This window comes from Amblyomma americanum, chromosome 1 (genome assembly GCF_052857255.1).
Source record: "Amblyomma americanum isolate KBUSLIRL-KWMA chromosome 1, ASM5285725v1, whole genome shotgun sequence".
NCBI lineage: Eukaryota > Metazoa > Arthropoda > Arachnida > Ixodida > Ixodidae > Amblyomma > Amblyomma americanum.
In genome coordinates this window covers 75,478,935-75,492,173 of record NC_135497.1, presented here as the reverse complement: position 1 = coordinate 75,492,173, position 13,239 = coordinate 75,478,935, and the positions used below count along the sequence as shown (strand labels likewise).

General features: G+C 51.7%; 1 protein-coding gene across 1 annotated transcript in view; it reads left to right on the top strand.

Annotated features, from left to right (window-relative positions):
- The window catches only part of sls (sallimus), a 223,794-nt gene that overhangs the window by 36,648 nt on the left and 173,907 nt on the right, over positions 1-13,239 (top strand). Inside the window, exons 19-28 of the mRNA XM_077645939.1 lie at positions 1,947-2,142; positions 3,445-3,677; positions 3,742-3,872; positions 4,013-4,130; positions 7,078-7,410; positions 7,694-7,834; positions 7,905-8,603; positions 9,100-9,459; positions 9,516-9,783; positions 10,377-10,407. Coding sequence (XP_077502065.1) covers positions 1,947-2,142; positions 3,445-3,677; positions 3,742-3,872; positions 4,013-4,130; positions 7,078-7,410; positions 7,694-7,834; positions 7,905-8,603; positions 9,100-9,459; positions 9,516-9,783; positions 10,377-10,407 — 2,510 coding nt within the window. The remainder of the gene's footprint in view (positions 1-1,946; positions 2,143-3,444; positions 3,678-3,741; positions 3,873-4,012; positions 4,131-7,077; positions 7,411-7,693; positions 7,835-7,904; positions 8,604-9,099; positions 9,460-9,515; positions 9,784-10,376; positions 10,408-13,239) is intronic.

Below are 13,239 nucleotides of genomic sequence, written 5' to 3'. Positions count from 1 at the left end.
TGAGGGGACAAGAAGAGAGGATAGAGGGAGAGGTAATATACACAAACTATTTACACAAAAGTGTTCGGTTCACCGTGAATCGGTTCGACTTCGGCTAAAAAAAAAAGATCAGGCTGTGCACGGGAGCTAAGTCACCGTGAAGCAGGGCAGTGCTTGTAGAACTAAGGCAATACCAATCAGACCGGGTGTTAAGCAGTTAGCCACTGCCACTTCATTATTTTACTACCTATCTAGAAGAAGTAAGAAATATTCCGAGAGCTTGATGTCGAATAATTAGGTTTGATATATAATGAGCAACGCCTCAGCAACCTTCTATTTGCTGGCGACATTTTGCTGCCAAGAAACTCAGGGAATGAATATGGTCAAATGTTTTAGAGGAAACCCCCAATGTGGAGCAAATTTGTAATAAGAGAGTAATTACTCATTGCCATCCACCCAAACGCAGACATACGGCTACAAAGTAAAGCTATACAGCTTTCTCAAAAACTTCGTGGATGAAGAAACCCTGCCTTTCCTCTACCACTTCTCTCTCTCTCTCTCTTTTGCAGTTAAGGATAAATTCGTCCTGGTCCGGGGTTCGAACCCGGGACCACCTCTTCACCGGAGCAGTCGCTCTGCCAACTGAGCTAACCGGGAGAGCACCCGGACCAGGACGAATTTTTCTTTAACTGCAAAGTTTCTGAGAAAGCTGTATAGCTTTCCTCTGTAATCGCATGGCTGCGCTTGGGTGAATGCCAAGGAGTAATTACTCCCTTATTACATGGGATTTATATCAGTGAATGAATGAGGAGATAAGCAGACAACGAACAATGATATTTAAAGATTGACATAAAGAAAACTGAAGTAATGCTTGCAGTCTCGCAAAGGAAGACCAGCTTACAAAACGTAGTGAGGAATAGCAAGCTGTGAGAGAGGAAAAGAGAGACATTTCAATGATTACAGAAGAGGTGTGCCTGGTAGTTAACCTGGCATGCTATTCCAGATGAGTGTGGAAAAAAAAAGAAAGGTGAAACGGAATTCATTCATGCATAATACTCGCGCACTCGCAAACACACAGGATTTTCAAAGGTTGAGTACAAACCCGTGTCCTTAAGGTAAGTTAGCAGGTATTTTGCCCCTCGCGCAGCCGAAGACGCATCACTCCGTGGCCTAAGCACATGCTCCAGGCACCGGGCCCCGTCCTGGCGCAGTCCTCCCTCTCGCAAGTAGTGAGGCAGTGCATTTAACGGGGCTAACCGTTTGTGGCAGATCTAGGCCACGAGAAAGAAGGGGGCATGTACAAGAAGACTGGGTTAGTAGAGTGCATTTGGCAGCTAACTGCAAGCTAAGAATAGCAACCTGTCGTTATCAACGGATGATACATAACCGATGCATTTGCAAGTGCCTATGAGGCAGAAACATACCCTGACCTTTGAAGCTAACGAAAAAAAAACTGAATGAGGTTCGGGACCGAGTAGGCAGAGGTAGAAAGGAAAATAAATGTGCCAGAAAGAGAGCTGCGTGCGTCAGAAAACAAATGCGAGCTCACATTACCTCATACTGTATTACATCTAGCTTATATTAAGAAGACAAAATGAGTTTGGGGAGGGGGGCTCTTGCAACGCATTTAAGAGTTAACCGGAGCTCTTTCATAGTGACAGAGTGGATACGGAAGAGAAAAAAAAAACGCAGTAGAGGGTGGCAGAGGAGGTTGAGTTGGCGCAGAGCTTGGCGGGCTAGTTGGCAACTCGGGCTTGAGTTACCAACTAGTCCCCAGAATAGTGAGTTACCCACTGGAGTACATATGCAAATACATTTGCAAAAAATAGAGTAGCCGAATCAGGCGCAGGATGCGAGTAGCGGGAGATTACTAGCTGGGAGAGGCCTTTGTCCTGCAGTAGACTGGATCTGGATGGTGACCCTTGTGGTGGCATTTAATGCTGTGTTTTTTTTATTTATTCGTCCAGGTCCAGTGGTACAAAGACGGCGTGTCCATTCGCGGCAACTCGGACTACGTCACGACGAGCCAACAACTCGAAGATGGCACGTCAGAGCAAAAGCTGACCATAGAGGAGACCTTAGCCGATGACTCCGCCAAGTTTACATGCAAGGCCATCAACGCTGCGGGCCTGGCTGAAACGTCGTGCCGCCTCAGCGTTCGAGGTATACGATGCCGGCAGTCCCGCGGCGCTGTGTGTCGATGTTTTTAAAACAGCCCTCGAGACCGCCGTGATATTCGACCACGAGACGCTGCAGTGGATTGTCATTCATGCGTACTTGATGTTTCAAGACCGGGACTTGGCTGCGTAGCTGCGACGAGCGGCCATCAACAAATTAACACTTGACAGCGCTAATTCAAATCTATAGCGCCTTCTGGAAGGTGCCGACGCACTCATGCGAATGGAGCCTTCGAATCTCGGCGCAGCAGTTTTCACCGATTTGCTGATCCTACACTTACGCGGGTGCTTCCATATCGGTTCCTCGTGCGGCATGGGAGTGCCCGTGTCCTCGTCTTGACGCGTGCACGCACGAAGGTAATTTTTAGGAGGATCAGCACGGGTGTGGCACTGACTCCCACGCCTAACTGCTGACAGTAAAGAGACGTCTACTGCTTTGGGGATTGCGCAACCTGCAAAGGAAGAAGAGGGATTCCAAAGCAGGGGCAAGGCGTTACGACACTATCTGTAACGGTCACCAAGGCGGGACCGCGAACAGTGGCTAAAAAGGCTCTATCACAAGACATTGGTTCTCTGCATTGCCGCGGCCACTTTGTTTTAGCACGTACAAAGTAGGCGGCGCCTCCACAACGCACTAAGGGCAGTGTTCATGAACTCTGCTCAAATCACTGCAGGGTCATGGGCGCAGTCAAAATTTTAGGTCGGATGCAGGAGGACAAAGAGCTAAATATTTGTATTATGGCTATATTTGTCTACATTACTGCTTTTTTCAAAAGTCAGAACCCCAAAATTCTTCAAATCAGCGGGCATAGGTTAGCGTCTAAAAAAAACATGAAAATACTGTTCGAAAGAGTGGCATCGCATGCCGCTGACTGCTACAGCCCTTGACGAGAGAGCAAATATTACTCCATTCTAGTTCGGAAAACAAGTTTTTAAATTGAATTTTGTTCAGCGAAAGTGAGCTAAGTGACAGCTGCGTTAATTTCGGACGCAGAATGTGAGACCGCGGCGGTCGAATTTCGATGGAGGCGAAATTTTAGAGGCCCGTGTACTGTGCGTTGTCAGCGCACGTTAAAGAACCCCAGGTGGTCGAAATTTCCACAGCCCTCCACTACGGCGTCCCTCATAGCCTGAGCCGCTTTGGGACGTTAAACCCTCACAAATCAAATCAAATCAAGCAGAATGTGAGGGGCGAAGCGCTGCCGAACATTGAACACTGCGATTTATTACCGTGGCGTCACTGGACACACGTACATTCGATGGCGCTCGATTCCCCCGGGGTCCGCAGAGCAACCGCGCGAGAACGCGCTGGAGGAGGTGTTCATCGAGGCCCTCGAGGAGCAGCACACCACGCACACGACGGGCGGCGTGCTGACGGAGCCGACGTTCATTGAGCCGCTTCCGGCGACCGCCCAGCTGCGGCCGGGCGAGGAGCTGCACCTCGAGTGCACCGTCCAGGGCCGGCCCGAGCCACGCGTCTCCTGGTCCAAGGACCTGCTCCCCGTCCGCGACGCCGCCAAGGTGCGTGCGGACCGTTCCTCCCGCGCACCGGCTCACTGCCGCCCTGGTTTCCTTTTCCGCGCAGCCCTCGCAGGAGCAGGGAATGGCGCGGCTGGTGCTCAGTGGCGCAACCGAGAGCGACTCGGGCACATACACCGCCGTGGCCAAAAACAAAGCCGGAGAGACGGCCTGCTCCTGCCAAGTGAAAGTGGCCGAGTGAGCAACTCCGAGACGTGCTTCGACGGGCTCGGATTCTTTTTGCCAACTTCTTTTTTTGCTTCCGCGGTTACAAGTTTCTCGCCTCCGCTCACCCCTCCCGCAGCGCCCGAGTATAGCAGCTTTACGTAACGCCGCAGGGACGCCGCTCCGCCCGAGCCTCCGCGTGTGCTCAAGGCCCTGGAGGATCTGGAAGTAAAGCCTGGACCGGACCCTATCACGCTGGAATGCATCATCGTCGGCCGGCCCGAACCAGAGGTCTCGTCGATTGGAGCTTTTTTTTTTTCGCGGGGGCCGAATTCGCAGAACCACACTTGTGCCGAGTGTCGAAATTGAAGATAACTGAGATGAGCTTCAATTCGAGGCGACACGCGCCAAAAAATAATAATAATAACATCGCAATGACCTGTCTGCGTGCAAGAGAAACCGAAAACTATAACATCATGTGCCGTAAATGGCTTTTCTGCACATTCACACACATGCCGTTAATGCCGGCGCTCTTCAATCCTGCAGGCAGGAGCCCGAACCATAGCGACGCCACTAGGAAATGTTCTCCTATTCTTATGTTCAATTAACCAGCGTATGCGTGAATAGTTTGCTGTAGAAAAAGCAGCGCAGAGACGGTACGCTGGACGAGCAGGCCCTAGTATAATATCGCACCACATAGTCCTAAACTTTCGCCAAATTCATTCCCGTACGCAACCAATTTGAGATGACTGCACCGCAGTAATATGGCCCCTGAAGGCGTACGAGAACATCTGTACGAAAACAACCTGAGTGCAGCATTGATGTTTTCATTTGGACTAGTTTGCACTGCGATCAAGTGCTGAACTCTTCTTTGTCACTTCTCGTTTCTGTTTATTACCGAATCACACTTTCACGTTTAGCAAAACCTTTGTTTTTGTACGTTCATAAGCCTTAATACTTCTATACTTTAATTATCATTCACTTGCGACACCTCCTCAGTGAAAGAAATATGATTTAATGTCTTCTGTAAAATTGCTGGACACGAGGAAGAGAGAAAGAGAAACAGAACAGGGACTGATGTCCTCGAAAACAGAAGTAATAATAAAGCGTCCCCCACTGCCAAAGAAAAAAACTGAGGAAGCGTACCATTTGTGGAAAGCTTCTTTTGCAGCTGAGGATGGGTCCGGCGCTCGCGGTTTATCATTTGCTTCTTGAGCAAGCAGCCATCAGAATGGTTTAGCGCGACGCTAACGAAGGATTTTGCTGGTTTCCTCATTACCGGAGTGGTCGCTCACAGCCATTGCCGATGCGGAAGGTAGTGCGTCGCATTAAGGCTAATCTCAGCCCTAGCACAGAGAACGGCTAACCGCTTGCTTTTCGTGCAACGGAAGCAAATCTCAGACCCCATTGCCTTCATTCTCCCTACCGAAAATACAACCAGACCAGGCAACGGAAGCTAAACTGCTACGCTGATCTCATGCAAGTCAACTGCCGCCCTCGTATTGCTCGTATGGCTCATAATGCATTAAGGAAGTGAATGCCTCTCCAAAAGAAATTGCATTAGCATCGACACTCGCCAGGCAATGACGCGGTGGTATCGCTGTCGTTCGATTTGTTTCTGCAAAAATTGCAACTCTTGCGAACAGTTTTTTGCGCGGCACTGTTCTCAGCCTTCTAAAGTCTTAAAGTTTCTGTGTAATTAAATACCAGGTGGCTGTCTTAAATAAGAGCCGACAGCGTAAAGAATGCGTACATCACATTCCTCTGATGAGCGTTTGTCTAATGACACTACGCCAATGCCTTCTAGCCATTATAAATTAGGCTGCGCCGCTGCGCCTGACCGCTCGCCTAGAAAATAATACGTCTTGCGTCTGTGATCAAGTCCTAGGCGGAGAAATTGCCGACAGGCCTCTGTAAGGCTAATCCCGCCTGTATATTTACAACACCGCCACCACCAAAAAGAATTTAAAAGCTGCATTTGAACTCTGCCTAAAATATAGCTTTTCTGCCTGAACGCTGATTCAGCTATTAGCTGCACATGCTTCATAGCAGCAGAAAGGTAGGAGTCAAGCGTTCATTAATTCAGTTTGAAAGCTTTAACGATAAGTGTCAAGCGTGCACGCTGTTATTGGGTAGTTTATTGCCTCTAAGTTTTGATATACCTTTAGAAAACTTCCAGAGAGCTATTATGGCAAGCTTTTAGACCCTGTTAGGTAAGACTACTAAACATAAGAATATAAAATATGGCGGCTTTTGAAATGTAAGATTATTTACATTCACGATTGCACCTAGCAACATCGAGTTCTGCGCATTCGGTTTGATCTTTAATCCTGTTTACAGTAAAAGCGAAGAACAACCAATTTCGGACAATTTAAAGCACCAATTTCAGTTTTGAACCAGATAGACAACATATGAGTGTGTACTAAACGCGCTGACAAAGCTCGATCAGTTTGTTTCCAATCGGCCTCCGCTACGCTGGACATGTTATATTCAAAATGAGCCATTTCTACAATGATTTCTTTCCATTAAAGCAAGCAGTGATCACTTGAGGTTTTGGGTGACGAAGCGCTAAATAAAGAAGCACTGTTTCACGACTTCTATACGTTTACATATTTGTGCTCAAGTTTACTGATCGCAATTGTGCTAACAAGGAATAAGTGTTGAGCAGAAGCAGTCTTCTTGCTGAATGCCACAATTAGTTTGTTTTATTGCTTGAGCGAAACCTTTTTATGAATCTTTCATTTTTCTGAAAAAGAATAGTGCGCAATTGTTCCAGCACAGAGAGAGAAAGAGAGCTTCGAATATAAGCGAGTCTTCTGCTCTCTAACTACGCCTTGGTACGAAAGAAGCCTTGGTCAAGGACTTCAACTTGGCATCTAGAGGCTGCGCTATCTATAGTTACCAAATGACTGAGAGGAGGCAGCCGCTAACGGCTCGAAGCCAAAACTGAATTATCGAAGGACTAGCATGGAGTTAGACGGAAGACGTCGATATAGATAGACAAAAGTGATATCCAGCGTTCGTTCATTCGTTCGTTTCTTTCTTTCTTCTTTACTTCTTTTCTTCTCTTTATTTCTTTCCTTCTTTCTTTCTTTAAGGATGAGCCAAAATGCGCTCAGGTCGGGATACGGTTTCTATACCGTTTGTCTGCATCCCTTCTCACCATCTTACACAGATATTTACCTTATATTTCCAAAGCGGGAAAGCTAAATGTGCGTTGCCTGCATCCGTGGTGCAGGTCATCTGGTACCACAACACCCAACCCATCAAGGAGTCTGAGCGGGTACGGCTGCTGTTCCGCGGGGACAAGTGCTCTCTTGTCCTGAACGGCGTCAGCGCCCAGAACGCCGGCACCTACCGATGCTCGGCGGTCAACCCCATGGGCAGCTGCTACACGGAGTGCAACATGCGCGTGCCGCTTTCTGCTCCCGTGTTTCTGGAGCCGCTCCGAGACGTGACCACGGATGAGGGCTGCCGCGTGGTGCTCACTGCAAAGCTATGGGCACCCGAGCCACCTTTCGTCCGCTGGTTTAAGGATGGAAGAGAGGTGCTTCCAAGCCCAGACTTCCAGGTACACGACCTGCGCTGTTTCGAATCTCCTCCAGGTTTATGAAAAAAAAACGCATTAGTATGTGGTAGCGGTTTCATTGCAACTGAGAAGTAATTGTGGTTGGTTATGCTTGATCGTTTTTAATTGTAACTGTTTCCTGTTCCGCTCTCATTAGCAGAGATTACTTCCCACCGTGGTAAAAACGACACTCTTCTCTCGTGTTTTCCTTGATTTAAAAGAGTTGTGCCTTGTTGTCTGTATTGATTCGAGTAACCACAGTCGCCTCCAACGCGCACTAATGCAGGTCAGCCACGATCCGGACGGAACTGTGAAGCTACTGATCCCGAAGGCGGCGGCCAGCAACAGCGGCCATTACGAAGTCGAGGCCAGCAACCCCGGCGGTCGCACGCGCACGGGCTGCAAGGTGCACGTTCGTGAAGCTCAGGTGAGCACTCCTCTCGAGGAGACACCTGGCCAGGGCGTGACCGGCCCCTGTTGTTCCCTTGTCCCCGCAGAAGGCGGTCCAGGCGTCCAGCCAGCTTGCGGTGTCGAGGACATCGCAGCAGACCGTGTCCGTTTCGAAGAGCGGCTCGGAGCTGCGGCTCGCCCGCTCGCTGCCCTCGGAGCTGGTGGTGCAGAGCGGAACCAAGGTGTGCCTCAGCGTGGCCTGTTCGCAACCAGCCGGCGGCCAGCTGACCGCCTCGTGGTTCCGGTCGGGCCAGCCCATCGCCGACTCTCCGGACTTCCGGCTCACCCGTTCTCTGGAGAACGTGGGTGGCGCATCGCTGTCAGTGTTCAGCCTAACCATCTCGGAGGCCTTTCCCGAGGACTCCGGAGACCTTGAAGTGCGCGTGCAAGGCCCCAGCGGCGTTGTGACGGCGCGCACAAAGCTCGTGGTGCTCGACGAAGACGACGACGTCACTGACAGCGTGCAGAGCCGCGACGAGAGCATCCAGCAAGCGCGCGAGGTGAAGGTGTACGAGACGAAGCTGGCTCGACCGGGCCCGGTGGACTCTGCCGGCTTGGCTCTCACGGGAGACCTGCAGCTGCGCGTTACCGAGGTGACGCACGTGAACGAAATGCCGCCGGAGGTCTCGGAAGAGAAGACCACCAAAGTAGTGGACCAAGCTGGCGCCAAAGACAAAGTCACCGAAGAAGTAACTCGCCGAGTGACCAAGCGGGTCACTGAGATTACCAAGACTCACACTAAAGAGGTGAGGGGTCCCTTGGTCTACAAATGGGAGTTTCGCAAGTAGCAGGCCTTCTAGTTTCTTCCTTAGACTTGCTCGGCCGGCACGGAGACTGTCCCGGGAGCTCTTGTCCGCGCTTTCTGGTGGTGCTCTCCGTTGTGTCTGTCTGGCTGTCGCTCGGAACAGAGCGCTCTCCTTCCTTACCCTTGGCCCCTAAGTGTTCGGTGTAGCATGCTCGTCACAGTGTCTTGACCAAAGAAAATAATCTTGACAGTTGTAATGGTGATGTGAAATAAAGCCATGCTTTGTGTTCGATATGTGTTGCATGTTGTCTCCTTCCCAACCAAAACCAGACGTGAGCACCTTGCACACACGTGGCTGCCGCTTTCTTGCGCTGCACATAGATGGGCCTGCTGCTTGCGGCACACTGTGCGCAAGCTCGATGCACAAACAACTGCGGTGTCGGGGCTCGCCCCACTGAGCTTTGCATGGACGCGATGGGGTCCCGTTTCCGTTGCAGCTGAGCACCAGTCGGGCCAGCCGCGCGGCGGGGCCCCTGGGGCGCGTCGAGCCCATCCCGGTGGCCCCGGAGCCCAAATTCGACATCCTGGAGCCCAAGTACGATGTCCCGCTGTTCGGCAGCAGGCCTATCCGCGCGCCATCGCCACCGCCGGCTCCGCCTGAAGAGAGCCGGCCCTCGCTGTTCGAGCCACTGTCGGTACGCACCAGCTTCTGCCTCGAGACGGGCCAATTCCAGAGTCCGCGATCCATCATTCGCACCAAGACCGCGAGCCCCGTGTGGAGCCCCAAGAAGAAGGCGGTGGTGATCGCCGAGAACCCGGCAACGGGGCAGCGCGTGTCGGCGCCCGTCTTCCTGCAGGTGGGTGCGACACGCGACCGCGGGGCACGTGTCAAAGCCTCCGCCGGCGCTCGCAGGGTCCCGAGGACGTGCTCGCGGCGCAGGGGCAGCCGGCGACGTTGCGCGCGCTCGTCACGGGCTGCCCGGCGCCGCGGCTGCGCTGGTTCAAGGACGGCCAGCCCGTGCACGGGCCAGACCACGTGGTGGGCCAGCCTTCGGGACCAGCCCCGTGGACCGCCTGGCTCACCATCCCCGAGGCTTTTCCCGAGGACTCGGGCGTCTACGTGTGCACGGCGTCCAACCTGGTGGGCAATACGAGCGCCTGCTGCAGGCTCACCGTCTTCGGTCAGTTGCTGTCAAGGGCGGCCTATTCCGGGAGCGCTGCCTACGGGCGCGCCCCGACGCGCAGTCCGACGAAAAAAGGCTTCGACGGCCACGCGACCGGAAACGCGGACCACGGGCGCGATGACACGGCGGCCGGATGATGCGACTAATCGCCAATACCGTCGCAGTGACGCCGAAAATACGCCACTTAGTAAACACCGGTCGAAACTCTAGAAACGCCGGCCAGAAAGTGCGGCCGCCCCCAGAAATGCGCTTCCAAAAATGGCGGCGGCGTAAGCTTACACCGGGGCAAAAATAGGCGGGAAGGGGGCGCTCGCCGCGTCATTTCCTGTCAGGGGCGCATGCGTCGGGGAACGGGAACGTCCCGCTAGCTAATTCGGGACCAGTGTCTGGAGATGCCTCTCCGGGCTTGACGCTCTCTAGACTCCGACTCGAAACGGTAAGTCCACATCGTGGACCTCCTTAAAGTCTCTCCGGGACCGGCTCGAGGCGACGTCAAACGTGCTGGCCTCGCCTCGCGCGCTGTCCACTGCGCTCGCGGGCGTCCTCCTTTGCGCGGGTGCTCACCGTTCCTTCCACTGCTTGCCTTCCAGAAACCGGGATGGTCGTGCAGCCGCCCCACACGTAAGTCCCGTCTCCTTCTCTTCTTGTGCGCGCCACTCGCCGTGCTGCTTCGGCCCCAGGTCGCCCTCGTCCGCCTCCCGGGTGCGACCTGCGGCGCGAAAAATCACTGCGAGTCGGCGCGCCCCGGCGTCTCGAAATAGAACGGCCGCTCTGCACCAGCTGGAAAGTCGGCGCTTGCCTGCACCTCGAGGAATACCGCGCGAGTGTGATGGTCGCGGAAAGTGCGTCCCCTCAGTGTGCGCACCTCTGCAGTGCCCACCCGAACCAACCGTTTGCTTTCATGTCGCCCCTCCGTAACGATGCGCACTTGGTGCCGCCAGTCGACGGACTCCCAGCCGGTGCAGCCGCTCTTCTTTCTCGGAAAATGTGGAGTGCATAACCCAAGTGATGAGCGGCTCAGCGACTGCCGCATTTTTCTGGGCGAACATTTTGCATTTTCTCCTAAAGAAATACGTGTGCGTAGTTTGCTGCGAACTCGCGGCTGCGGAGAATGCCTGGTGTCTCGTTATGCGCAATTATACTGGCTCATGCTTGATGGGGTGTCAGGAGAGTGGTCATGCCAGGGCTATTCTTTTCCGCTTTCGAGTCGGTGCCAACGGTGCCGCGATGGTGTGCCGCCTGCTGTTACTTGCACCGGGCGACGGCTGTCCGACTGCCGCTTCTAAAAAAAGCCCAATTGCGCAGCTCCGCAGTACTCTTGCTGTTTTGGTCCGGCTGCGTCATTCCCCAACACCGTCCCCTGCTAGCTCAGCGCAGACGACAGGTCTTCTGGGGGATCCGCCATCTTGTCACTCTAGCCTCTGTTGACACAACCGATAGCAACGTGTGGAGTAAAAAAAAAGTTGTAAAGCAAATACAAACAGCCAAGACGGACGGCGACAGAAGTGGGGCAGAATATCATTCTGGGATGGTGTTCGAACCGACGAACGATGTCTGTTTTTACGCTTCTGCGCAACATTCCGGTGGAAAACATTCGCGCTAATAATTACTAATATTTGTAGGCCGCACTAAAGAAGTACTGGAAAAGTTAACGACTGAACCGCGATTAAATTTACGTTAACGAACGACTTGAATCATGTATCGCGAGAAGAAAGTGACGTGTTATATGCTTCGGCAAGTGTTAGTATTTGGCAATAAGTCTCTCGGAGAATTCCACGCATATATTCGTAAATTACTTTCACAAATACCGTGGTACGACTTTATCGTGCGCATATTAAGTATTTGATTTCATTAGACGTGTTCTTCGGTACGGAGGGGAACTGTAATTATTTTGTAAGGTTTTCTTTCGGAATGCGTATCCGCCTACACGGCTGACGGCGGGTTCCATGCGCTCACAACATTAATTAACGAAATGGCGCGATATGGGAATACCACTTTTAAATAAACCATTTCATTGGGAAGTTTGTAACTTTATGACGAGGGCATAGCTGCTTGGCTAACGTATCCTGCGCCATAATTTCTTCCGACGTTTTGTGGGCTTTTACTCAGCTTGACGGAAATTATTTGTGACAGGTTGTGACAGCTGTCGGTTCCATGCATTCACGTGAATAGGCTGCAGCTAATTCATTTTGAAGTCGAGCCGTTCTGCCATTGTCGCCATCTGTGTGTCGGCTCTGGCAGCATTTCAGCATTAGGCTACTCCAAGCATCTTGTGGATGGTGCAGAGCCTTACAGTGAAGAAGTCAATTCACAACAGCGTACTTACTACAGTCCAACGCAATTTTAGCCATTCAGCTGATCAGAAGCCTTCCCGCATTAAGTTTGGCAATAGGGTGTGACTCCTCCGCACATAACCGCAAATGGGCTACGGCGATCTTTTCACGGTTTCCCTGTAATTTGCCAAAGAGAGCTTGACGCTGATAATGAGTCAATGGCATTGATTTACCTGATTTTTGGTTGAATGTGGTAGTCATTGTTTGTTTCTTTTTGGACATATAACTAATCCTTAGCTTTCGCAGTAAAGTCTAGCCTAATAATAATAATAATTGGTTTTGGGGGAAAGGAAATGGCGCAGTATCTGTCTCATATATCGTTGGACACCTGAACCGCGCCGTAAGGGAAGGGATAAAGGAGGGAGTGAAAGAAGAAAGGAAGAGAGAGGTGCCGTAGTGGAGGGCTCCGGAATAATTTCGACCACCCGGGGATCTTTAACGTGCACTGACATCGCACAGCACACGGGCCCCTTAGCGTTTTTCCTCCATAAAAACGCAGCCGCCGCGGTCGGGTTCGAACCCGGGAACTCCGGATCAGTAGCCGAGCGCCCTAACCACTGAGCCACCGCGGCGGGGCAAAAGTCTAGCCTACGAATACGAATTCTTCTCGATCTGTCTAGACCTTGTTTTTTTTTTTAATAGGATTGTTCTGTAAGCATTGAAAAGATTATTCTTCTAGACCTAGTTATTTAAATAGGATTGTTGTCTCAAGATTGAAAATATCATTATTGGCCGCAAGATATGCAGCATTGGCCGCAGGTATTTCCGGCACACCCACGAAAAGTACGAAACAGTGGCTGCTGCCAAAGCCAGCCGTTTTGGCAAGTGCGGTTTCAACAAATAATGGCGTCGTAAGTCTTTCTTCGCTTGCATAACGAGACAATTCAATCTGGGTTACTTGGGGGCCGGTTATGCTAAGCTGAGAACCACGTAATGATCCACCGCATGTCGGTGATTGTTTGGGGTACTCACGCGAGTAATCAATCACGAAGCGCATTTTTAGATCGGCAAGCTAATGAACTCTGTCCCGCTCGTTAACCTGACGCGACATCCTGCGGTTCATCTGACGGCGGTCGGCTTTCGTCACTTCTTCCTTTTTCAAGTCCACTTTTTCTCTTTC